Genomic DNA, 26,165 nt, shown 5'->3' with positions numbered 1-26,165 from the left:
TGTTTGGTGGTGATGCCTCTTTGGTCTCTGGTCTCTTTCAGTTTAGAATGGTTACCCCCATCCTTTCTTTCTCTCTCTCTTTCTTTCTTTCTTTCTTAAGTGACCAGGACAGTTGTCTCATAGAATATTCCATACTATAGGGGTGCCTGGGTGGCTCAGCGGGTTAAGTGTCTGTCTTCGGCTGTGGCTCAGGTCATGATCCCAGAGTGCTGGGATTGAGCCCCGCATTGGACTCCCTGATCAGCGGGGAGTCTGCTTCTCCCTCTTCCTCTCCCTCTGCTTCCCCCCCTGCTTGTGCTCTCTTGTGGTCAGTTAAAATCTTAAAAACGGAAAAAAAAAAAAAGAAAGAAAGAAAGAATATTCCGTACTGTAGATGGGTCTGAATTTCCCCTCACAGTGTGGTTTACCTTAATCCTCTAAACTCTGTATCTCTTATACCTGGAAGTTAGGTCAAGAGCAAGGGTTGGCAAGGGTTGGCAAGCTTCCAATAAAGCCAACTAAATATTTTTGGCTTTGTGGATCATACAGTCTCTGTTCCAACTATTTGACCCTCATTATAACATGAAAGCAGGCACATATAATACATATGCTGCTGGAGCATGGCTATGCTTCGAAACAAGTTTTTACTTATGGATAGTGAAATTTGGATTTACCCTAATTATCATATGTCATGCTGTATTATTCTTCCTTTGATTTTTTAAAAAATATTTTGTTTATTTATTTGTTTGAGAAAGAGCGAGAGAAAGCAAGTGAGCACAGGGTGGGGAACAGGGGAAGGGGAGCAGCAGAAGGAGAGGTGTAGGCAGACTCTGAGCTGAGCTGAGCACAGAGCCCAATGTGGGGCTTGATCCCAGGTCCCTAAGATCATGACCTGAGCTGCAATCAAGAGTCTGACGCTTAACCAACTGAGCCAGGCATCCCTCTTCCTTTGGTCTTTTGGAACCACTTAAAAATGTAAAAGCCTGGTGCCTGAGTGGCTCAGTTGGTTAAGCGGCTATCTTTGGCTCAGGTCATGATCCTGGAGTCCAGGATCGAGTCAAACATTGGGCTCCCTGCTCAACAGGGAGTCTGGTTCTCCCGCTCACCTTTCTCCACTAATGCTCTCTCTTTCTCATTCTCTCTCTCTCTCTCAGATAAATAAATAAAATCTTTTAAAAAATGTAAAAGCCATTCTTAGCTCAGGGGATGCACAGAAACAGGCAGAGGGTTGCAGTTGCATAGGACCCATGGTTTGTTGACCCATTGATTGCTTTTAGATTAAGCATCTGTAGCAAGAATTCTTCATGGTGATGATGTAAACTTTAACAGTCATCACGTGAGGAGGCACACAGTGCCAGCTGATTCCATTTATGAGGTGTCCACTGAATGTCCCCACTAAATAGGAAAGGTCCCGTTTGTTTGTTTGTTTGTTTGTTTGTTGTTTTAAAGATTTTATTTATTTATTTGACAGAGAGAAAGTTCACAAGTAGGCAGAGAGGCAGGCAGAGAAAGAGGGGGAAGCAGGCGCCTGCTGAGCAGAGAGCCCGATGTGGGGCTCCATCCCAGGACCCTGAGATCATGACCTGAGCCGAAGGCAGCCGCTTAACCCACTGAGCCACCAAGGTGCCCCTGTTTGTTTGTTTGTTTTAAAGAATTTATTTATTTATTTGACAGACAGAGATCACAAGTAGGCAGAGAGGCAGGCAGAGAGACAGGGGAGGGGAAGCAGACTCTCTGCTGAGCAGAGAGCCCGACATGAGGCTCGATCCCAGGACCCTGGCATCATGACCCTAGCCGAAGGCAGAGACTTTAAGCCACTGAGCCACCCGGGTGCCCTGGAAAGGTCCCGTTTGTAAATACAGGATTAAGCACCGTGTGAACATTCTGTTCTTTAAAACCTTTCACCTGGAAGAACCTGGGTGGCTCAGTTGGTTGGCCATCTACCTTGGCTCGAGTCATGATCTTGGGGTCCTTGGATTGAACCCCACATCAGGTTCCCTGCTCAGCTGGGAGCCTGCTTCTCGCTCTCCCTCTGCCTGCTACTCTGCCTGCTTGTGCTCTCTCTCTACTTCTCTCAAATAAAGTCTTAAAAAAAAATTAAAACCTTTCACCTGGTATTTTCGGCATCTACTGTGCACTGAACTGTGTTTCCCCAGAATTCATATGTTGAAGTGTTAACCCCCAGTGTGAATGCGTTTGAAGATAGGGCATGTACAGAAATAATTAAAGTTAAATGAAGTCATAACGGTGGGGCTAATCCTATTGGACTGGGGTCCTTCTAAAAAGAGACACCGAAGAGTCCACCTTCCAGGGCGCCTGGGTGGCCAGTTGGTGGAGCAACGGACTCTTGATTTCCACTTGGGGTGTGGTCTCAGGGCACGAGATTGAGCCCGTGAGATCGAGCGTGTGGAGTCTGTTCATCCCTCTCCCTTCCTGTCTATCCCTCCCGCTCGCACACGAATGTGGGTGTGCACTCTCTCTCCCTCTAAAATGAACAAAATCTTTAAAAAAATAACAAAAATGCTTTTCTTAAAAAAAGAGAGAGAGAGAATTCACCTTCTCTCTGCCATGTAAGAATGCATCAGACGGGCGGCTGTCCAAAAGCTGGGAAGAAAGCTCTCGCCGGAAACCAGTCCCACCAGACCTAGATGTGGGACTTCTAGCCTCCCTAACTGGAAGAAATAAATTGTATGAGCCACCCAGCCTATAGTATTTTGTCATGGCTGCCCAAGCTCACTCGCACATCATTGATGATTCTTGCCTAAATTGATTATCTAACTGGGGCTGCAAATGGGGTTTTTCTAGTTCTCACATTCCTTCTAGTGTATTAGTTGGCATTTTTCTGCAAAGAAAAGCTTTCCCTCATCAACTAGGAATGAACTGCATGCAGTTCCTCCTAAGAAGGCAGGATAAATGCTTAATTCTCTGAGGGAAGGTTTTTGGTTTTTCTTCTTTTTAAATGAGAAATTCTAGAATCTATTTGTATGCTATAAGGATAATTCTGTGGAAAGGGAGAGATGGATGATGCTTGAGAGTGGGTTTCAGAAGGTGGGAAGTACTCAAAAGGTGAGGGCATTTGTGAGCGGTAGTGGGGAGGGAGGAGGAGGGAAGGTAGAAGACAGAAGAAAGGATGAGAACTGGTTCTCTGGGCAGACCAACAGGGCCAGCTTACTGGGAAACCCACTGGAGGATTGTGGGGTCTGGTTCATGTCCTTTTGAGGCTGGGAGGTGTGACCCTGTCTGCCTGGTAAATGCTTTTCTCCTCCAACCCCAGGGAAGGTGGGTAGTTGGCTTGCTACAGGCTTGGGGACTTCCGGGCAAGAACAAGGGAAGGGGAGGAAGGAAGACCAGGGCACGCTCTTTGCCAAGGAGGATATAAGGACGGACAACAGAATCTAGGCTGCTTGAAAACAGAAGCGAGAATAGGAAGAGAGTGATGGCTAGATGAGAAATGGATGGCAGGTCTCCGCAGGTTTGCTGGACTTTGGTATTTGGTTGTGGTATGAGTTTTCAGAATTGTTCCAGTGGAAAATGTGAGTGAGGGGGCTAGAAGGATAGGGGGGATCTCAACAGGCCCCTCCTATGGCCTCTTTGTCCCGTGCCCCCCAGCCTCCTGTGCCACATAGATGGCAAGGACTAGAGCCTGATTCCTATTTGAGACCCCAGCCCCCAGCCTAGCACAAGGAAGTCACAGGAAAGGTCTGAGGTTTGATGGAATGTTTGAATAAATGACGACAAACACTTCTATGGCTCTTGCTATGTACCAAGCGCTAGTCTAACAGCTCCTTGATTTTCCCCAGGATCCCTATAAGATAGAGTCTACTAGTATCTCCAGTGTATAGATGGAGATACTGAAGCACAGAAAGGTAAAGTAATTTGTCCAAGGTCATAGAGCTAGGAGAGGCAGAGCTGGTCTACAAACCAGGCAGTCGGGGCCCAGAGTCTGTCCCTAACCACCAGTTTATGCTGAATGGATGAATGAGGGTTCTAGACTCTGCCTGTCTGCCCTGAGTGATGCCAAGCATCTCTTGAGGTCAGAGTCCTGATCTAATCAAGAGGTTCATAGACAATAAACAATGAGCTGAGAAATACAGCTTTTTAGATTGTGACAACTGCCACAAAAGAGACAAACTAGGCGCTGAGAGACTGGGTGGGTCAGGGAAGGCTTCTCTGAGGAGTCATTCTTCAGATCAAAGACAGACGGGAGCCGGTCCTGTGAAAGGCAAGGAAAAGTGTGTTCTAGGAAGAACGAACAGCATGTGAGAAGGCCCTGAGGCAAAAATTCAATGTTTTTCTGGGAACTAGGAAAAATTCCAGTGTAGCTGAGAAGAAAGATGGCCCAGGTGGGGCTGGAGAGGGAGACAGGGACAAGGCACACAAGGCCCAGGAGGCCATGACAAGGCACTTGAATTTTACTGTTTTTTATTATTATTGCATTTTTAAAAATTTTTATTTATTTATTTGGCAGAGAGAGAGATCACAAGTAGGCAGAGAGGCAGGCAGAGAGAGGGGGGGAAGCAAGCTCCCCGCTGACCAGAGAGCCATATGCGGAGCTCCATCCCAGGACCTTGAGATCATGACCTGGGCTGAATTCAGGCACTGGACCCACTGAGCCACCCAGGCGCCCCTTATTATTGTATTTTATTTTATGTTTATTTATTCCAAGCAAACTGGGAGGTAAGCCATTAGAGAATTTTGAGTGAGGAACTGACATGGTCCAATTTGTATTTCAAAAGCCACTTGTTTGGCTCAGTCTCCCTTTGGCTCAGGTCATGATCTCAGGGTCTTGGGATCAAGTCCCAAGTCAGGCTCCCTGCATGCTTTCTCTCTCACTCACCCTTTCTCTTAAATAAATAAATAAATAAATAAAATCTTTTTAAAAAATTATAAATAATTTTCTTCTTCCATTCATTTGCTTATTCAGTCACTGATTCTTGAATTTTTTCATTCATTCTTTACCTCTTACCTTCAATTATTTATCTTTTCATTGGGCTTTCATTTGTTCATCCGTTAGTTCCTTTGTTCCTTGATTGATTCATGCATTCCTACACCCAGAGACCGCATGCTACTCTGTGTCAGTACTACTCTGGGTGCTAGGAGCATTGATAAGAACCAGTCAGTCCTTGCCCTCAAGGAAAACCCTGGAAGCAGGGGTCACCGTGTAGAAGGTGCTGAGTACTCCACCGGGTATAGGGGTGACAGTCAGGAAAGACCTCTTGAGAAACCAGAACTTGAAGGATGACAGAGAGAGCCTGGTAAATTGGGGGATCCCTTACGGACAGGGATTAGTCTCATTAATCTCTGTGTCCCCTAAGCCTGGCACCTGGCAGACAATGATAAATATTTGTTTGTTTGTTAATTGACATGTGGACCAATAGCGAGTTAGGGAGTGTTTGCTGATGGCTTCGATGCTGCTCAGCTAACATGGAAGCACCATTCCCAAGTCCCTGCACCTTTACGTCGTACCCGGCATCTTCCTCCCCATGCATCTTCCTCTCCATCTCTCCTTCCATTTTCCTAAGGGAAGAGCATTCTTATCTACATCCCACAGTCACATCGGGACATACCTGAGCGTGCATGCACACACACGCTCACATACACACACACATCCCTGCTCATACATAGAAACACAGGTGCCTGCAAAATATGTCCCAGTCAGTTGTTGATTACAAAATTGCAGTCATCGATTTCATTGCCTACAATCACACACACACACACACACACATCTGTGCTCACACACCCTCCCTGCCTTCCCCTCATATCACAATACACATACTTCACCAAACAGCCCTCCCACACACACATCTCCTCCTCCCCAGAGGAGGAGGGATTCTCCTGGTCCTTGGTTTAAAGGTGAGGAAGGAAGGGTGATGGGAGGTGAGATTGAACCCCAGGTATGTGGGGGGTGGTGATCAGGGATCCCTCCTAGTCACATAGGCTGGGAACTGTGCTAGAGGATGACACTCAGTTTCTCTAAATCTTGGGTGTGGCTGGAGGGGGAGGTTGACAGTCTTCCCCTTCCTCAGGTGTGGCCTGAGGGCCGATTCCTCTGAAAAGCAGTCTCCTGAGAGAAGGATCCCCCGCTGCTCCCCACCTTCCTACAGTCCTGTGCCCCCACTTGTCCTGCTCCTGAGGGAGGCGAGGCAAGGTGATCCGATCCGCAGTGGCTCTGGCGACAGCGATCTGAAGTCAACGGGCCGGAGAACTTGGGTAAGACCTGCCCGCATCTGGTCCTCAGTTTTCCCAGTTGTGAAAATGGGGTGGGGTGGGCTTCAGTAATAGAGAAAAGTTCCTTCTTAATCTGAAATCGAATCAGTCTAAAACAGCAGGTGCTTCTGAGGCTGAGGAACCTGCCCCTCTTGGAAGGGGGCCTTTAGAAAGGCTGTGCTGGGGCCTTTGGTCTGCGGGGAGGAGCTGGGGTGCAGGGAGAGGGCTGGGAGAGCCCAACCCCCTCCCCCCATCACCCGGGGGAAGGCTGGCAGTGGGGGCGGGCGGGCCTGGGATCTGAGGGCCCCTCCCCGCCTGGGGCAGCCGGCTTGGGGCTGGGGCGTGACTGCGAGTCCTCCCCGCCGCCGCCGCCGCCGTCGCCGCCGCAGGGCTTCAATAAGAGAAGTCCGAGGCGGCTTCCTCCTCCCGGCCCAGAGCGGGCGGCGGTCAGAGGCCGGCAGCTCCTCAGTTACCCCCACCCCGTCCCCCACAACGTCTGCACTCGCAGCTGCTGGGAACCCGGCCGGCTTGCCTGGGGTCCGTCCGAGGCGGCCTCCCCGGGGACCAGGTAGGCGGCCGTCAGGTGGGGCTGGACCGGCCGCGCGGTGCTCCGCCTCCTGCCCGCGGGCGCCTCGGTGGGACGGCTGGGGGGGGGGTGCGGGGAGGAAGGCTGAACTGGAGGAGGAGGGACCTCACCCCCGAAAAGGACCTGGAGGAGGAGGGACCTCATCCCCGAAAAGGACCTCAGGAGGGAAACTGAGGAAACCAGTAGAAGGAGACGGATAAAATCGGGGGGGGGGGGAGGCTGAAGGAATATGAGGAAAGTAGATTAAAGAGACCCCCTAAAAAGGTCTGGTAGGGAAAACGGTAGGCAAACGGAGGGAACCTGTAGAGTGAAATTAATAGAATTTGGGAAGGGGTCTGAGTCAGGGGAGAGGGACTAGGGAGATCCTCCCAAGGGGATTGGGGAATAAATTGAGGGGACCTTGAAAGTGAGGCGCCGGGGAGAAGCTGAGCGTTCTGGAAGAGGGGAACTAGGTGTGTGTGTTGGGGGGGGGGGGTGTGCTGGGAGACCAGGTGAGGGCGTTTGCTGGAGGAGGTCAAGGAGAACCATTTCTGGAGGATGCAGAATGTGGGGCACGATTCCGGGAGTCCGAGAAGTCCCCCCTATCCCAAATCAGCAGAAGTCGAGGGTGAAGACCGTAGCCTGGTGGGGCGCGGAGGCTGCCAAGATTGCAGTCCCCCACACCCTCCCGCGCCAGCACTGGTGGGCGGGTCCCGGATGGCGAGGGGACTCCTCCAAGGCGCTAGAGGCGTGGGTCCCGGCTTCCTGGGGAAGTCCCCGCCCTCAGCAGGGATGGGCCTCTCTGGGTGCCCCCTTCCCGCCTCCAGGGGCGGTCTCGGTCCAACGTTCCCCAAGGGATCCGGGAATTGCTGGCAGCCCCGACGGAAATCCTGCTTTTGACCGCAGTTGCCCGGAGAGGCTGTCTCCGTAGCAACCAGAGGGTGGAGAGACAGAGCCCCGCTTCGCTGCTGTTCGACGCGTTGCCTATGCAGCCCCCTTGGTACCCCTCCGCCCGCATTTTGGATCCTCAGTCAGGGGCAGGTTTCTGCGCAGAGGAGTAAGGCAGTGAAGCTCAGTGTTCAGGCATCCTGGGGCGAGGATCTGCAGTCGCAGGGGCTTAGCCAGACCGGGCCCTTGATTGCTGTGTGATTTTAGACAAGTTATAGGGCTTCTCTGGGCCTCATTTTCCTCAATTGAATTATGGGGGAAATCACCTTTGTCCCTACTTAGGTCCCATCACCCGCTCTCTCCCCGAATCCCCAGAATCAGGTGCTTTAGAAAGCGGTTTTTGCAGAGTGTCCTGGAGGGGTTAAGAGTTATTCCTGACCTAGGCGGGATGCTTTCCTTCACCTTCTCATGGAGGGGTTACAGAAAGCCTGTCAGGGCCTCCAGGACCAGCACACAAGTGACATCTAGTAAATAAATGTTTGTGGATCTGTTGAAGTCCCATACTGGGGAAGTCAGCAGGTTTGAGGTCTGTCCCCAACCCTTATGGTACCATCCCCAGTGATCCCTGAGTCTTTTGGTATCCTTGCATCTGTGATGTAATGGGAGAGCAGGGCTCTGTTCTCACTTCACGGATAGGAAGAGCGAGGTTCAGCAGTCAAGGACTGATTGGGGCCAGAAGCAGGGATTCGGAATCCAGAGCATCTTGTCCCTGATGTGATGAAAGAAGTAGCCAGAGCTGAGACCTGTGTTCCCTCCTCATCCCTGCTAGACCCTTGTAGCCTTGTGGATAGGGGACCGCTGACTGATGAATTGTGGGAGATGTGGAGTTCATGGGCGGCACGAACCCAGTCGGCCTGAAGCTGTGAGTGGGTGGTCAGAGTGTGAGTATGATTTGGGTTTTGAGTGAATGAGCACAGCCTGTGAATGTATATGTGGGTGCTTGGGTGTTCTCTAGCCACCTGGAGCTACTGTGGCCAAAGGAAGTGGCTAGACCTTGGGAGGCTGGGTAGAGGGACCCCAGAGCAGGGGAAGGAGAAGCCAGGTCCCTTTCTGCACCAAGCAGACCTCAAGTGGAGAAAATTCAGCTGACACCTTCGGGATCACATGGGGGATAGAGCTAGGGCCCCTCTCTCACATGCCCCCACCACACCGGGCCCACCAAGTGGTAGAGTCAGAGTCAGGGGTATGTCTTCTTAGGCCTTGGGTGTTAGGGGTGAGGTGTTGTAAGGTCTCCAGAGAGAATGGCGGCGTGAGATAGTTAGAGGCTCAATGAGAGATGAGGCTTCTGTGAAAGGGTTGGGGGTTAGTAAGAGACACTGGAGTTCAGGGAGGGGCGGAGGGCCTCTATGGGTGAGCGATGGAAGCCTCATAGAGGGGATGGGGCATAGCCAGGCTGAGACTTGTGCCCTGCCCCTGGCCACCCCGGAGCCCTGAAGAGTAGCCGGAACTCTTGCAGGACGGTGGTTTCCTGCTGCTGCCCAAAGTCCCAGTTCCCTCTTTCTTGAAATCCCCCAGGTGACTGAACCAGCTCAGCCCTCCCACCTCACCCTGGGAACTCCCTCCCCCCCCCCCGTCGCCCCCCTCCCCCCCCCCTGTCGCCCCCCTCCCCGGCCCTGCTGCTCCCCCTCCCTGGGCCTTGGAGGAGCCTTCCTCAAGATAAAGGAGTGGAAGTGAAAGTTTGCTGAGCACCAGCTATGTGCCTGGTACTTTCACATTTGATGCTCAGAAGCAGCCCCCTGAGGTGGAGATTTATATTCCTATTTGCTAGGCAAAGAAAGTACAGCTCAGCGATGTGAACCGACTTCCCCAATGTCTCCAACTAGTTGTCAGGCCATGGAGAATTAAGCTTAAATCTGTCTCCAGGTCCCACAGATACTTGGCAGGGGTTGGGGGGAACAGGACGTCCTGTGTCTACATTAAAGCCCTGATGCGGCTTCGGGAAGCAGGGACCTCAAGAAAGGGTGGGTGGGCCTGGGGCTCTATGTTCTGGAGCAGGGCTAGGTCTGAAGCAGGCTCCCTGCCGAGTGGCCAGCTGCCATATGGCAGGGGAGGTACGTTCCCTTGGCCATGGGCTGGAAATATGACGTAAACTCGTCGGGGACAGCGTGACCTTCCTGCGCAGGCTCTGAAGAACACAGCCACGGTGTGAACTGAATTCTGGACCTGAATTAATGGGCCTGGCTTTGAATCCCCTGTGGGGCTGTCTGACTTTGAGCAAGTCACTTTCCCCTCTACACACCAGAGGGAGGCGAACTGATAAATGGTTGGGGGGGGCGCATTCTAGCTTTGCTGCTTATGGTTTTCAGACTCACTTGGCCACTGCACACGGGGCCAGAGGCATGTCTCTTCAAGCCTTCCCCACAACAGAAGGTACAGATACAAAAACTGAGGCTTGGAGAGCTGATAGCCTTCATGCAGGGTTCCAGGCTAATAATGTAATATAAAGAACAGGGACGCCCGGCTGGCTCAGTCAGTAGAGCACTTGATCCAGGAGTCATGAGTTCAAGTCCTACGTGGGGCAGAGAGCTTACTTAAAAAAGAAAAAAAAAAAAGTGGGCGCCTGAGTGGGTTAAAAAAAAAAAAAAGTAAAAGAATAGGGCTGGGAAGGGACACACAGATAGAGATGTTGAAGGCAGGAGCACCCTGGTCCAGGGGTGGACCTCAGCTCAAATACCTGCAACCTGATTTTGATACAGATGAGGCTCTGGAAACTAATTCCCATCAACCAGGTGTTTGAGAGGCATAAACAGACCCAAGTCCCTACAGTGACCAGAATGCTCATGGCTTCGCCTCTGTGGGCTGCATTGAGGACTGAGAGTAGGTAGCATAGGGCCTGGCACATTGTAGGTGCCCTTGAAGGGATACACATTATTGCTTCTACTAGGGCTACAAAATAGAACTGTGCTTAGAATGGCTTGGTGTTGCATTTTTGCCTCCCCTTACTTGCTGTGTGATCTTGGGGAAGTTACTTAACATCTCTGCGACTCAGTTTGCTTATCTGCGACTCAGTTTGCTTAAGTGTAGTTATGAAAGCTCCTTCCTAGGGTTATTAATGAGATCATATGTGAGAATTGCTTGGCACAATGCCAGGCACTGGGTAAGTATTTAATAAATTAGAAATTTTTAGACCAATAGTTATTGCCACCCAGACTTCTAGGAAGTCAAATGACTCTCGGCAGAGTTGGTGGCACCGCTTAGGATCCGAGGTGGGCGAGGAGGGAGAGTGCTGGGGGCTGTCTGTCTGCTGATGCCTGAGCACAGAGAACCCAGCCTGCTTCTTCTGCCTTCTCTCCTCTGCCTTTGACTCTTTGGTTCCCCGAGTTTCTCTTAATTTCTACCTTTCTCTTTTTCGGTCCGTGTCTCTCTGTTGTCTTTCTATTTCTCGTTTCTGTCTCTGTTTGTCTCTTTCTTTTTATTCCTTCCTGGCAGTGAGCTGCTGGAGCCTGCGAGCCCGGGCTCTGGGGAGCTGATTGCATGAACCTTTCCGCAGCCCTGCGCTCAAGAAGTCACCTCGGTTACTTGAAATCAGCCATGGTGGGAATATTTATACAACAGAAATCAGCAAATGCTACAAGTCAGGGCCTTTTTTTCCTTTGAGAGTCAGTATGCCAGCACACCATACTGTGTTTTTCTTTTCTCTCTGTATCTCTCAGTCTCTGTCTCTCTCTCTGTGTCTTCTCTTTCTCCGTTTCTCCCATCTCTTTCTTTCCTCTGACAAACCAGGTGAGTGTGGTCACATCCAGCATGCCCCCCCACCAATGTCTTGGACCATGCGGATGCCAGATCCTGTGCCCCACTCCCTCACCCCACACCCCCCAATCCCGTTAGCATACCGGTACCCAGAGAGCCATGCCTAGCCCCGAACTTCAGTCCCCAGCAGGCCGAGGAGTACCACGTCCCGAGAGCTGGTCCCCACTGCCTGTTCCTCACACTGTCCACCCTATCAGGGCTCTACCTCAGCCCACAGAGACCTCTACCTCCTTCTCAGAGGCTCACAATTTGTACACAGCCCCCCTCTCACCGACACCCTAAACCCATTCCAGGCATGCAGCATGTGGGACTCCTGTTAGACTGACTTAAAAATGGGGGTGGGGAGGGGCGCCTGACTGGCTCTGTCAGTGGAGCATGTGACTCTTGATCTCTGGGTTGTGAGTTCGAGCCCCACATTGAGCCTACAGCCTACTTTAAAAAAGAATTAAAAAAATAAAAATGTTGTGGTGATATTTATCTGGGTGTTTTTGGAAGTGGCAACCTTGTATCTATGTGGGGACCCAAGAGGTTGTACTCTGTAATCCGTGTCTCTTTTCGGAGGTGCTCTGTATGGGTCTATGACTTGGGAGAGGACTCTGTATATCTCTGTGTGTCCCTCTAGGGGTTCTGTGCCTCTGTGCATGCTGGCAGGAATGGCTGTCATTATCTGTTTCTGTGACCAGGCGATGGAGAGAAGTGGCTCAGGTTCTGGAGCCAAATGTTAGGATTCATCATGTGTGCGACCTCAGGCTGGTCTCTCAAGCTCGCCATGCCTCAGTTGCCTTATCAATAATAGTCATACGTCAGAGTGTCGTTATGAGAATAAAATGCAATAACGTATGTCAAGTGTTTAGTGCTGTGGTCAGCCCCTCATGAGAGCTATAAATCCTGTCTGTGCTGTTCTCGCAGAAAGGCATGTGCAGTGTGTGCATGTGCACCTATGCGTATGAGTGGGTGAGGGCCGGGGGTGTCTGTGAGGGGGATGTGGCTATCCTCGAAGATGTCCGGGTATAAAGGAGCTCAGTGTCTCTGTGAGGTGCGTCCAAGAACGTGTCAGGAAGGCTGTGTGGATCTGGGTGTAGGCCCAGGGAGCCATTTGCAATGGGTTGGTGCCTTCCTGTGAGAAGACCTCATTCTCACCCTGTAACCTTTGTTTTCTTCTTACACCCATCTGTCCCCTCAGCGCCTGAAATCCCTTCCTTCCTGGGCCCTGGATGCCCCCATCTTCACTTATATCCTCTCTCTGGCCCTGACCAGCCCTCAGTGTCCTGGGGCCTTTCAGACACAGTGGCTGCACCCCAGGGGAGGGGTTCTGAGGTGAAGATCTCAGCAATGGCTTAGTGAACACAGGCTATTTTAGTTCTCACCACAGCAGCCCTCGCAGTTCGCCAGCTGGGTGTCACTCCCCTACACACACCGGAGAACAGTTACAGTGAAGAGTGAAAGGGGCTGGCGGGTGGAGAGGAAAGATTAGGACACCGATGTGACAGAGTCATTGGCGAGGCGGCTGGATCCGGTAGAGCTAGGAAGGCTTCCTGGAAGAGGTGAGCGAGCATATGCAGTAGGAGGAGCAGGACACAGAGAGAAGGGGAGGAGGATGTCCATAAGGGAACTGGACTTGGGGGTCAGGAAAGGCAAGGAGGGGGCACTTGTCACAAGGGTCCTCAGCCCCTCTGGGGGAAGTCAGGGTTCACTGGGTTGGCCCCACCCTACTACTCTCCATTTCTCTCACAGCTTAAGAAACCCTCTCCCCAGCAGTTCCTCTCTGAGTGTTGCAATGACAGAGTTTCTGGTGGGGCGTGGGGAGCCCTTGCTCAATGACCTGCCTGTCCTGTGGCTCAGAGGATGTAGCTTTTGGGAAAGTCTCGGCTCATGTAGGGGGGCTCCCCAAGGAATCCTGGTGGCTCTGGCTTCTGACCTGGGCCTTTCCCTAATGTGGGGATAGGAGTGAGCTGTGGAGGTAGGTGTCCACCTTCACCTTGCCACCAGGTGTGACCCTGGCACCGTTGGGGATCACGGAGCCCAGGGTGGGAGCAGACGTGGCCTGCAGTGACGGGGTGCCTGGGAGGGAGCCGAGCACGGTGTGATAGAAATCCAACGAAAGCGGTGGGTCTGACACAAACAGTTAAGTATCTGAGGAGGCGTCTGTCACCCTGAGAGGTAGCCTGTGTGCCTGCACATGCGTGCGCGTGTGTATTTGTGCGTCAGAGCTTGGCCTCACATGAGAGTTCAGTTGTGTTAGTGTGTTGGTGTTGTTGGTGAGCACACTCACTCAAGTGTCCACTGTGGGTGTTGGTGTGTGACTCTGTGCTGGTGTGTGTGCGTGTTGGTGAGCTGGTGTGTCAGGTGGCTATGAGTGTGAGAGGGTTGGTGTGGGTGGTGTGTCACGTGTGAGGGTGGATGTGTAAGTTTGCCAGGGGCGGTGGGAAGGAAAGCGGAGGCAGAAGTCATGCTGGGACAGAGCCCAGGCCTGGCTTCCTGAAGAGGGCAGAAGCTGGCAGCTGTTTTGCAGGAGCCTTGGCAGAGCCTTCCCCTTCCATGTCCTTCTCTCTCGCGCTCAGGTCTCTGGCCCCTCCCGAGGACCATGCCGCAGCCCTGCTGACCCTGCAGTAGGGGCCTGAGGGTGAGTGGGGAGGGAAAAACTGAGGGCTTTGGAAAAGGGGTCAGGAAAAGGGGTGGGGTGGCCTTCCTGAGCCCCACAACTCATCCCAGCCCCCTCCTCCTCCAAGAGCCCTGTTGCTAGGTAACAGATGGGGGAGCCACAAAGAGGCAGCTTGAGAGGCCAGAGGCTGGACCCACAACAGGAAATGGCCTTGATCCCCCTCTGCAGGGAATCTCCAGGTGCAGACACACAGAGCTCACACACACTCACACACAAACCTGTCTCGAGACCTGGACACACACATCACAGAGACATTCACACATACTCCCATACACAGACCTGCATACACACACACACACATACACACACACAGAGGCACATACTCTCCCACACAGGGCTATGCACGTTGTCATACACATGGACACAGAGGCACCTACTCACACAGACCACCTGATAGACACACATGCATACAGAGGAACACACATATGCGCTTGCACAGAAACAGCATATGCACGTACACACTCAGAAGACATGAACACACACAGAGCCTTCACATGCCCAGAGACATGCACCCACACCCATATACTCACATAGACACACAAACATTCACAAGAGACTGCACACGCATAGACATATCCACGGGGAGCTCACAAATACTTAGAGACACACAAAGAGACAAGCATATCCAAGCACCCTGAAGAAGTCACAAAAACACGATGTACTGAAGCAAGAGGAGGCAAAAATCGATCGATAAACACAGCAGCAGCCCAAAGCGCACTAAGGGTATACAGTCTGTCTGCAAACCTATGACAACAGCTGGGACGTAGACCCAAAGGTAGCCTTACCTCACCTTTACCCTTCACCAGGGCAGACCCCAGAGGGGAAACTGCACGCCCATGTGAGTGTGCGTGTGCACGCGTGCATGTGTGTGTACACGGGCAGGGGGCTTATCTGGCAGGGGCCCCAGAGTGAGGCATACCCCATTCTGTAGCAGGGCACCTGGAATGGGCTGTGTGTTCTGCAAGAAGTTGGAGCCAGGGCTCAAGGAGGATGTTGGCCTGGAAAGTGACTTCAGGGGCAGTGGGGCCGCGGACCGCTATGGCCCTGACCCGACTCAGGCCCGGACCGTGTCCTCCTTTGCCCATATCCCCAACTACAACTTCTCCACTCAGTCCACCAGCCCCGCCTTTCTCGATGGGAGCACCATCAGGGGCATCTCAGGTGAGTCTAGTGGGCTGGAGGCAAGCTCTATCTGGCCCCTGGAGGAACCTGGGGGAAAGGGAGGCATCATTAGGACCCTCGAGTATGATGTGGGAGACACTGCCCTGCTTTCAGAGCACGGTCTGAGGAAGAAAGTACAGCCCTAAATCGGAAATCCCAGTCTGAGGGGAAGACAGCTCTGTTCCCATCTGAGAGAGGGCCCCTGATGACAGGCCCAAGCAGGGAGTCTTGGTGGGGAAGAGGAGGAATGGGTGATAGGAGCTCCCCAGGGTGGGAGGGATGGTCTGGAAGGCATGTGTCCTGAATCCATGGGAGGCCAAGCTGTGAAGCTCAAATCAGAAATCCACTGGACTCCAAAGGCTTTTGGGGACCAGGCGCTGCAGCCATGGGGAGGCACAGAGCCTGGTTGGGGAACGGGACTCTGGGGGGTGCAGGCCCCTTGGAGCCCGCATCCCATGCCCTACTCTGCTGAATAGCCCTGACTCTACAGGGACTGGGGTGACCCTATTCGTCGCCCTGTATGACTATGAGGCCCGGACAGAGGATGACCTCCCCTTCACCAAGGGTGAGAAGTTCCACATCCTGAACAACACGTAAGTAACCAGGCCACCTGGCTCAGGATGTGGCCGGGGCTGGGAGCAGGACCCAGAGAGGAATCCTGCCTGATCCCTCAGAAAGCAGCCTAGTTGGGGACACAGATATATGACAAGAACAACTCTGAGTAATCACTATGTAGGGGGAGCATGAGGACATATGGGCCTAGAAGGAACACTAATATGGTCTTGAGGCTAATGATCAAGGCAGCCTTCCTGAAGGAGGTGATTTCTAAGGGGAGACTAGAAAAATGAATAGGTGTCGAAGGAAGAGGCGAGAAAAGAGGAAGAGAGAATGAGAGAACACGAGAATAAATGATAACTTCTAGAAACCACCAAGTGGTTTGATCTTGGTGGATCATAAAGTATGATGTGTAGAATGGACAGAGCAGAAACTACAGAGGCAGGGGAAACAGATTCTATAGAGCTTTTTAAGCCATATTGAAGAATTTGGATTTTATCCAAAAGGAAATATATTGTCCTTGGGGGTAGGGGAGGATTTCAGCGGGGAAGTGATGGAGTTACCTGTCCACTGCCCACTCAAACCCCAGCCCAGCTAAGGAGCCAAAGACAAAAGCCAGAAGGCCCACACATCTCCAGACATGTTGCTTCTGCAGGGAAAAGTCTCCTGAGGTAGTTTCAGTGGCTGAGAACAGAACAGACAAGAGCCTGGGGCAGCGGGGGGGAAGGGGGGTTGTCCAAGGTGAGGGGCTGGCAGGGCTAGTCTTCTCCTGAGCCTTCGCGTGCCCCTGCCAGGCTCCAGGGTGCTCCAGGGTGCTGGGCTGCCACTGATGCCCTGTGTCCTGTGTCTGCAGTGAGGGTGACTGGTGGGAAGCTCGTTCTCTCAGCTCCGGACAAACTGGCTATATTCCCAGCAACTACGTGGCCCCTGTGGATTCCATCCAGGCTGAAGAGTGAGTAGGGGGTAGGAGGTGGCTATCCCTATGGACAGGATGGGAACCTGGCATCCAAAGGCACCTCTGGGTCACAGCCCCACTCTGAGCCTATCTTCTTACCTATATTTCTGTGAGGTCATTGTGAGAATAAGGGAAGAGAATAATGACGTTTATGAGAGTAAATAATATTTATGTACCATGTTCTATGTTCCCGGCACTATTCAAAGGGCTTTCTGTGTATTAGCAGAGTGAGGAACTAATATTATCCTGCTTTATGAATGAAGCAAGTGAGGCACAGAGATATTAAATATTCTTCCTGAGTTCACATGGCTAGTAGGTTGGTGGAGTTTGTATTTGAACCCAGATAGTCTGAGGGCACTTGCTAAGCATTATACATATTGACTGTCAGTGATAACAACAGCATACGAGCTTTAAAAAACTGTAAAACCCTAAACAAACACAAGGGGATATTACTTAGAATTAACTCTGTTAAAGGGGCACCTGGGTGGCATCCGACTTTTTTTTTAAGGTTTTATTCATTTATTTGAGAGAGAGAGAGAGCATGAGAGGAGAGAGGTCAGGGGAGCAGCAGACTCCCCGCTGAGCAGAGAGCCTGATGATCGTGGGACTCCAGGATCATGACCCGAGCCAAAGGCCATCGCTCAACCAACTGAGCCACCCAGACACCCTTTTATTTATTTATTTTTTTAAAGATTCACTTATTTATTTTATTTTGTTTTGTCTTATTTATTTATTCATTTTTGAGAGGAAGGGAAACAGTCTCCCTGCTAAGCAGAGAACCCAATGCGGGGCTCGATCCCAGCACCCTGGGATCATGACCTGAGATGAAGGCAGAGGCTTAACCCACTGAGCCACCCAGGCGCCCCACATTTATTTCTTTTAGAAAGAGAGAAAGAGAGCTAGAGCAGGAGGAGGGGCAGAAGGAGAGGGAGAGTGAGAGAACAAACTTCCTACTGAGCCCAGAGCCAGATCCCATGACCCCAAGACCACGACCCTAGCTGAAACCAAGAGTCAGCCACCCAACAGACTGAGTCACCCAGGGGCCCAGCATCTGACTCTTGATTTTGGCTCAGGTCATGATCTCAGGGTCCTGGGACAGAGCCCTGCATCTGGCTACAGCTGAGTGGAGTCTGCTTGTCTCTCTCCCTCTACCCCTCCCCCCACTCACACACCCGTGCATGCTCTCTCTTGCTTGCCATCTCTCGAATAAATAAATCAATCAAATCTTGGCGAGGGAAAGAATTAATCCTATTAATGAGACAGGAAATTATCATTCATAGTGTACCATTATAACCTAAGATATGACAACAGGGACTTTACGTACCTTTAGTCATTTAATTTTCCTAGTTGCAATATCGATATTATTGTTGTCCCATTTTACAGATGAGAAAACCAGGGCTCATAAAAACCTTTTTTTAAATCTGTGTGCATATATGTATACATGTATGGGAAAAGAAAAGATTGGAGAGACTGCAGAGTGGGAGACACCAGAACTTGGTGACTAATTTGCCATTGCGTTTGGGGAGTGGGAGGAAATCAAGGGTGACCCAAAGTCTTCCTGAGGAACTGAGTGGGCGATGGTGTCATTTGCTAAAGTGGGGAACGTATGAGCAGGTATAGGTGTCTGGGTTCTGGTGGGGGGACTTGTTGGGTTAAGGTTCGCAGAGAGTGACACCCTGGTAGAAGACTGCCAACAATAGAATTCGGCTGTGCTTTGTTTCTGTTTCTGTTTTTAAGATTTTATTTATTTATTTGACAGACAGGGATCACAAGTAGGCAGAGAGGCAGGCGGGGGGTGGGGGGGTGGGGGGAAGCAGGCTCCCCACTGAGTGGAGAACCTGATGTGGGGCTCAATCCCAGGACTCTGGGATCATGACCTGAGTTGAAAGCAGAGACTTTAACCCACTGAGCCACCCAAGCGCCTCTCAGCTGTGCTTTGTATGAGAGGTGCCGGACCCAGGCCAGGCTAGGCCGCTGAATTAGCCCAGAGGAAGGGGCATCTTTTCATAGTTGGCACTAAGGCTCTTTGTTTGCTATGGCTCTTGCAGAGGGAACCCCTGGGTATTCTTCAGAGCGGAGGTGACAAAGCTGCGTGGGAGGGTGAAGGATGGGGGGGAGAGCGAGAGAGAGATTGGCCCTAGGACTCAACTTTGGAGAAAGCTGCCTTGAAGGAGAAGTTGCTGTTGAAAAATCAGGCCAAGCCAAGTCAGAACAGCCAAGAGGGTGGAGGAGAGGTTGCAGGAAACACGAAAGGGAGTGTCAGAGGCTGCCACTGGATTTGGCAATGGGGGTGACCTTGGTGAGAGATCTCTCGCTGTGAAGTGGGGGCGGGGGCCAGACAGCAGAGCCTGGGGCGGGGGTGGGGGCTGGGGCGGGTAGGAGGTGAGGAAGTGGAGACCCAAGTGTGAAGTGCTTTTTCAAGAGAAGGGAAGGTGAGAGATAGAGCAGAATGTTGGTGGCAAGTTAGGGCTTAGGAAAGTTTTGGGTGGGGGAGGAAGAAATGGGTGTATATGTAGAGGTTGGTGGGATGGAAAGGCTGTGGGGGGTGGGGAAGGGACTGTTGGTAGGGGAGAGGTGTCCCTGAGCAGAGGGGAGTGGTTGGGGTCCTGAGCCCAAAGGCCTTTATCTGGGGAAAGTGGTAGGAGTCATGGGGGAGGGAAGGGGTGAAGATGCAGAAAGTGGGAGGTATTGGGGGTTCATGCTTGCATCCACAGCTTAGAGGCAGTGTCACGAAGCCCTGAGAGGCACTCCGTGCAGTGTCATGCCTAAGAGCCGTGTTGTGGTTAAGAGTGCAGGCCCTCGAGCAGACAGCTTGTGTTCCTATTCTGGCAACACAGTTTAAGAGCGTGTGGCCTTGGGCAAGTTGCTTAACCACTAGTAATCTCCATTTCCTCATCTGTCTAGTGGGGCTTAATAATAGGACCTTCCTCACAACGTTGTTGTCAGAACTAAATAAATAATGGGGCGCCTGGGTGGCTCAGTCGGTTAAGCATCTGCCTTCGGCTCAGGTCATGATCCTGGAGTCCTGGGATCGAGTGCTGCTTGGTGGGTTCCTGCTCAGAAGGGAGTCTGCTTCTCCTTCTCCCTCCACTGCTCCCTCTGCTTGTACTTCTCTCTCTGTCAAATAAATAAATAATCTTTTTTTTTAAAAAAAGAACTAAATGAATATAACATGTATTAAAGCAGCACATGACAGAAAATAAGTACTGCTATTATTAAGTTAATTATTAAGGAAGTAACTACTATCAAGGGTATTATGGGTCAGGCCTTTGAAAAAACTTGAGAGCGTGTCCCATTTACACAGTCCTTCAACAGTTCTTCCTTCCCCATCCTTCCTCGTCGCCTGGACACACCACTTGCCAGTTCCTTCCCTGTTCCCCAAACTGTGCCTAGTTCCTAGGTGTGGACTGGCTTATTTATTTATTTTAAAGATTTTATCTATTTATTTGAGAAAGAGAGAGAGCATGAGGACATATGCGCATGCGCCCACGCAAGATGAGGAAGAGCAGGGAGGGGAAGAATGTACACATGCATGCATGGGGGGGTGTTGGAGGGAAGGAGGGGCAGAGAGAGAGGGAGAAGCAGACTCCTCAATGAGCAGGAAGCCCAACACATGGGACACATGGCTCTATCCCAGGACCCTCCAGATCATGACGTGAGTCAAAGGCAGACGCTTAACCTTAAGCCACTGATCCACCCAGGTGCCCCATACTGACCGATTTATAATCAAAGGACATCTGAGTCTGCTATGATACTTGTGGATCCCCTTCAATTCCCCTTGGGGTGCTTTCACAGTGGATTTAAGGCTACAGTTCAGTCCCGGAAGAATATCCGAGACAGAACAGGAATGCTTGCCACCTGAACTTGAAGTCTAGCCTTCAAAGAACATCCAAATTTCAGAGAGTGGAGGAAAAGCAGCAGTCAGAGCGAGGCAGGAACAGTCAGCAACAGGGGGAAAGAAGCAGCAAAGACTGTTGTCTGGAAGTCACAGGAGGAAAAGATTTGGGGGTTGGGGGTGGATGTGGGAAGAAGGATCTGAGAGATTGCCTGAGTGGTGGGAAAAGAACTAGACTCGGCAGTAGAGAATTTCAGGTAGACCTCATCAACCAGTCCTGCAAGAAGGCCACTTCCCCTCTCTGAGCCTCAAGTTCCGCCTCTGCAAAGTTGAGCCCACAGGGGAGCAGTCGTGAGATGCGTTAAGGAACTGGTAGCACCCTGAGGAGGTCACTAGTGACTGGGGTCTTAGCAGTTTTAGTTGAAGAGAAACCCAGAGAGCAAAGAGGAGAAGCCTAACATTTACTGGTCACGTACTTGGAGCCCAGGATCCCACATTTCCTGTCTGTCTGCTTCTCCTGACCAGGATACGAATCAGGTGTAGGAGCCCCGTTTAACCAGTGAGGAAATTGAATCTTGGCTAGTTAGGTGTTTTTCTGCAGGAGGCTGAGTTGGGGGTTGAACTGGGTGTCTCTGACTCTTGCTGGCCCTTCCCAACAGGTGGTACTTTGGAAAGATCGGGAGGAAGGATGCGGAGAGGCAGCTGCTCTCCCCCGGGAACCCCCGAGGGGCCTTTCTTATTCGTGAGAGTGAGACTACCAAAGGTGGGGGCCTGGGAAGGGGCAACTGGGAGGCCCAGTTGTTAGGGTGGGCTAGAAGCCGTGGTGAGGGGCTTGGGTTAGGGCCTGGGCCCAGAACGGGACTGGGGTGGAGGGCAGAGATAGACTGGGTCTGGGTTCCAGGGGGTGTGGCCATCCTACTGGGGCCTCTCAAGCTCCAAGATGGAGAGCAAGGAGGAAAGCCGACTTGAAGGCGACCCTTGCCCACAGGTGGCTACTCCCTGTCCATCCGGGATTGGGACCAGGCCAGAGGCGACCATGTGAAGCATTACAAAGTCCGCAAGCTGGATACGGGTGGCTACTACATCACCACACGGGCCCAGTTCGACTCCGTGCAGGAGCTGGTGCAGCACTACATTGGTGAGGGCTGGCTTCCCGGGCTGGTGTGTGCTTTGGGTCCCCGAGCCAACCCGCTGAGAATTAGGCCCAGAGAAGGAAAGGAGGCCCCAAAGCGGTAGTGGCTGGGGGCTGAACTGGAGCCCAAGTGTTTGGGTTCCCAGCCCAAGATCCTGCTCCGTAGGATTCCAGAGGAAACCGGTGTAAGGCTGTCCCCGGCCGAAGGGCGCCCCCTACTGTCTAGCTGAGCAGGGCGCCAAGTAGACCTGACTTGGAGGATGGGGTTTAGGGTTGAGAGGAAGCTGAGAATCGATGCCGATGCTGGGTTTCTGCTTCGGTTAGTTACAACAAAGGTGAGGTCCCTGGAAGGGTGAGGGCCTCATGTCCACACCTCGGTCCCGAATCCCCAACTCCATTTCTACCTGTCAGAATCCCACCCAGCTTCCTACCTCCTGTAGGAAGGAAACCAAACCCTGCAGGGATCATCTCTCCCTCTTGGGGCCACTTCCTTCCCTGGGCACCAACACAGTCACCTACTCAGTGGGTCAGGTGGCCTTCTGCCCCAGCCTGCAACCTCACCTGTGGCCTAGTTCCTCTCCACTGATTGGGAAAGGGGTGGTGGTGCCTGGGGTAGGATGAGGAATGTGTGGGGCGTCCTGGCCTGCCTGTGACCTTCAACACCCCCCAACACCCCTGCTCCCAGAGGTAAACGACGGGCTATGCCACCTGCTCACAGTGGCCTGCACCACCATGAAGCCACAGACAATAGGCCTGGCCAAGGACGCTTGGGAGATCAGCCGCAGCTCCATCGCGCTCGAGCGCCGGCTGGGCACCGGCTGCTTCGGGGACGTGTGGCTGGGTACGGAGGTCCCGGGGGCAGGGCGAGGGCTTGGGACATCAGGGAGCCCGTGCTGACGAGCCGCGACCACATGGCAGGCATGTGGAACGGCAGCACGAAGGTGGCGGTGAAGACCCTGAAGCCGGGAACCATGTCCCCGAAGGCCTTCCTGGCGGAGGCGCAGATCATGAAGATGCTGAGGCACGACAAGCTGGTGCAGCTGTACGCCGTGGTGTCGGAGGAGCCCATCTACATCGTGACCGAATTCATGTGCCACGGTGAGGGGCGGGGTGAGGAGGCGGAGTCTGGGGGGCGGGACTTGGGGCGAAGTTCAGAAGGTTGTCGGGGGCGGGGGGGAGGGGAGGGACCTGAGGGGCTACCTGTGATGGGACCGGAGACTTTGAGCAAGAGTCGGAGAAAGAGGCCGGGATGAGTGAAATCAAGTGAGTCCTGGTAGTGGGGGGCGGGTCCAAGTTTAAATAAGGGGCTGGGGGCGGAGCCTCGGTCGTGGGGTGGTGGGTCTCCCCTGGTGGTGGGGCTTGGACAAATGAAGATCGAATCTGTGATGAGGAAAGATCTGGGGCGCAGTCTGAGTGGGGCGTGTCTAGGGGGACCGAGGAGGGGAAGAAACGAGCTGTAGACAGTCTGGGTGCCTATGGGAACGAGTCCTGAGCGAGATCTGTGGGGGGTTGAGGGAGCCGGCTGACTCCTGGTGGGGGCGGGTCTAAGTGAGAGGGCGGGGGACAGGGGGCGGGGCAAATCTGTGAGATACTATCTAGGTGGGGCGGAGCCAAGGGAGGGAAGGCGGGCCTGGAGCTGAGGGTGGTCTTGCTGATATTTCTTTTTTTCTTTTTCTTTTTTCTCTTGCTGATATCTCTGAGTTCCTTTCCTCAGGTAGCTTGCTGGAGTTCCTTAAGGACCGGGAAGGCCAGGATTTGACACTGCCCCAGTTGGTGGACATGGCAGCCCAGGTAAACTGGGACAGCAACCTTTATTTCAGACTGCTCTCCTATTAACCTCCACAAATCCGTGTGCCCTCAAACACCTGCCCTACCCCGGGAAGTACATCCAGCCCTATCCACTGAATCATCTGTGCGACTGGAGGCAGGGCACTGCCCGTCTCTGAGTCTCAGTCTCCTCATCTGGAAAGTGGGGTTTTCAGGTGATCTCTCACACAAGCCATGGTGTTTCTGTTCCCATTTCTCCATAACTTGCCCCTCCACCCCCGCTAGGTGGCTGAGGGCATGGCCTACATGGAACGCATGAACTACATCCACCGTGACCTGAGGGCAGCCAACATCCTTGTTGGGGAACGGCTGGTGTGCAAGATTGCTGACTTCGGGCTGGCCCGTCTCATTGAAGATGATGAGTACAACCCCCAGCAAGGTGGCGTGCCTCACCTCACCTTCCAAGAGCTCCCTGGCACACTAAGGGGCTGTCATGGGGCCCCCCATATTCAGGAACCATTCCCTCCGCTCCCAGAACATCTGGGATTCTCCCATCCTGATGTAGTAGAAGAGGCAACTCTAAGTTTGAATCTCTGCTCCTCTACTTACTAGCCAAGTGGCCTTGGGCAAGTCACCTGACCTTTGTGAGCTGTTTTTTCTCATAATTAAAATGAAAATATTCAGAGAAAAGGAAGTCAACAGATATTTATCAAGCACCTAGTATACGCCAGGCACTACCGTAATTCTCAAGGGAAAGACAGTGGAGTGTAATGGTGTGAACTCTGTAGCCAGAATGTCTGGGAGTGAATGTGAACACTTCAAAGCTATGTGATCTGGGCAAGTCACTTAACTAGTCAGTGCTTCCTTTTCCAGATCTGTACAGTGAGGATAATAATAGTATCTACCTCGCAGGGGTTTTGTTTTTTTATGAGGTTAAATGAGTTAATGCCTGTAAATCACTAAAACAGTGCCTGGCAGGGGCACCTTGCTGGCTCGGTTGGAAGAGCATGCAACTCTTGATTTCAGGGTCGTGAGTTTTGAAAGTTTATTTATTTCAGTAATCTCTACAGCCCACATGGGGCTCAAACTCACAACACCAAGATCAAAAGTTACAAACTCTTCTGATGGAGCCAGCCAGGCACCCCACCATGCCATTCTCTTAATCCAGCAGTTCCAGGGACCTCCTCAATGACTCCCCCTTCTCTCCCAATCTCTCCAGGGGCCAAGTTCCCCATCAAGTGGACAGCCCCGGAGGCTGCTCTCTTTGGCAGATTCACCATCAAGTCAGATGTGTGGTCCTTTGGGATCCTGCTCACTGAACTCATCAGCAAGGGCCGAGTACCCTACCCAGGTTTGCTGGGGTGGGGAGGTGGAGAAGAGTGGGCGGTCATGGGGACAGTTTCCTCTTGGTTGCCTCTTTGGAAGGGGCTAGGCCCCCTGATTGACAGAGCCTCTCCCTCCAGGCATGAATAACCGGGAAGTGTTGGAACAGGTGGAGCATGGCTACCACATGCCGTGCCCACCAGGCTGCCCAGCATCCCTGTACGAAGTCATGGAGCAGACCTGGCGTCTGGACCCAGAGGAGAGGCCCACCTTCGAGTACCTGCAGTCCTTCCTTGAGGACTACTTCACCTCCACAGAACCCCAGTACCAGCCTGGGGATCAGACATAGCCTTTTTGGGCATTCACCACTTTTCTGGGGTGCCCACCAATCCCTTCCAGTCCCCAGGGCTCTGGTCCCAAAGCCCCCAGGCTTAGAACCCTATAGGATCCTAGCATGTCAGAACAAGCAGGTTGCTCTGACATCACCTAGGGCACCCCACTCTTTTTAAAGATGGGGCCATTTCAGGCTTAGAGATCATCCCTGACTCTGGCCCCAAGCACTATTTCTCCCCTTCCCACTTAGGCTCCTACCTCTAGACTCTCTCCCCACCTCTCCCCCAAAAGAAATGCTCAGACTTTGTCTAGTTATTTATAAAATTGTATATCCTTTCCATCACTCTCCTCCTATCCCTGCTTTTTTACCGTATCATCCCACCCTGAGTTCACTTCCTAGTCAGTTCTCTTGCATCTGTAAATTGCAAAGACAGGGAAGGTTTTTGCTGGATCCCTTTCTTGCTGGGTGGACGCTGTGGTCTGGGCCTGGGGTCCAAGCCCAGGGTGAGGGAGAGGCTTGCTGAGGACCCACCGCCTCTCTGAATCACGTGTGTGTTTATTGCTTTTTGTAAATAAGAAAAGTGACGATATGAATCCTTGAGCCATGAAAATCCCTTCTGTTAGAGGGAACGGTGGCCAGAGGAAGATGAGTGTGATTGCTCTGGCTGCTGGGAGGAGGGGGAGGTGAAAGCGTGCCCTAATGCCTACTGAACACAGGGAACTCACAGTGTGTTTGGGGGTACCCGGAAGTCCTGAGGCTTGTCCCCATGTGAGTTTAGGACAGGTTGAGAGATGGATGCAGAAGAAAGGCAACTGGAGCTCCAAATGTCCCCTTCGTTACTGAAGTGGCTTTCAGACTGTGTGCCGTGGGTTTGTTAATTCCCTACTTGATTTCAGCAGATATATCCTTCATCACTGGCACAAGAGCAGAATCTATTAGGCCTCTCTTTACAAGGGCAGTGGAGAAGACCACAGTGGACTCTCTGCAGCTCC

The 26,165-nt window shown here is 52.2% G+C and overlaps 1 protein-coding gene across 10 annotated transcripts; it reads left to right on the top strand.

Moving 5' to 3' along the window:
- Positions 1-6,042: 6,042 nt before the first annotated feature.
- On the top strand, positions 6,043-25,766 carry FGR (FGR proto-oncogene, Src family tyrosine kinase). Of its 10 annotated transcripts, none has more exons than XM_013047110.2 (13): positions 6,043-6,189; positions 14,011-14,072; positions 15,046-15,272; positions 15,763-15,865; positions 16,681-16,779; positions 21,277-21,380; positions 21,606-21,755; positions 22,435-22,590; positions 22,668-22,847; positions 23,464-23,540; positions 23,802-23,955; positions 24,736-24,867; positions 24,980-25,766. In XM_013047110.2, the coding sequence occupies exons 3-13, from the start codon at positions 15,056-15,058 to the stop codon at positions 25,186-25,188; spliced, it is 1,581 nt and encodes a 526-aa protein (XP_012902564.1). In that variant the 5' UTR covers positions 6,043-6,189; positions 14,011-14,072; positions 15,046-15,055; the 3' UTR covers positions 25,189-25,766. The 10 variants fall into 10 exon arrangements, with proteins under 10 accessions (XP_012902564.1, XP_004741111.1, XP_044919973.1 ...); XM_004741054.3 differs by having other exon boundaries at positions 15,043-15,272; XM_045064038.1 differs by lacking the exon at positions 6,043-6,189 and adding an exon at positions 6,553-6,754.
- The last annotated feature ends 399 nt before the right edge of the window (positions 25,767-26,165 follow it).

This window comes from Mustela putorius, unplaced genomic scaffold (genome assembly GCF_011764305.1).
Source record: "Mustela putorius furo isolate JIRA1106 unplaced genomic scaffold, ASM1176430v1.1 tig00003853_pilon_pilon_pilon, whole genome shotgun sequence".
Classification (NCBI taxonomy): domain Eukaryota; kingdom Metazoa; phylum Chordata; class Mammalia; order Carnivora; family Mustelidae; genus Mustela; species Mustela putorius.
Note: the sequence above shows the minus strand (reverse complement) of the source record. Positions and strands in the feature narration are given on the sequence as shown.

Coding starts and splice junctions, on each gene's coding strand:
- FGR (XM_013047110.2), top strand. CDS start 15,056: ATGGGCTGTGTGTTCTGCAAGAAGTTGGAGCCAGGGCTCAAGGAGGAT. Junction 15,866..16,680: donor TTCCACATCCTGAACAACAC/GTAAGTAACCAG, acceptor CTGTGTCTGCAG/TGAGGGTGACTGGTGGGAAG. Junction 21,756..22,434: donor GCTGGTGCAGCACTACATTG/GTGAGGGCTGGC, acceptor CCCTGCTCCCAG/AGGTAAACGACGGGCTATGC.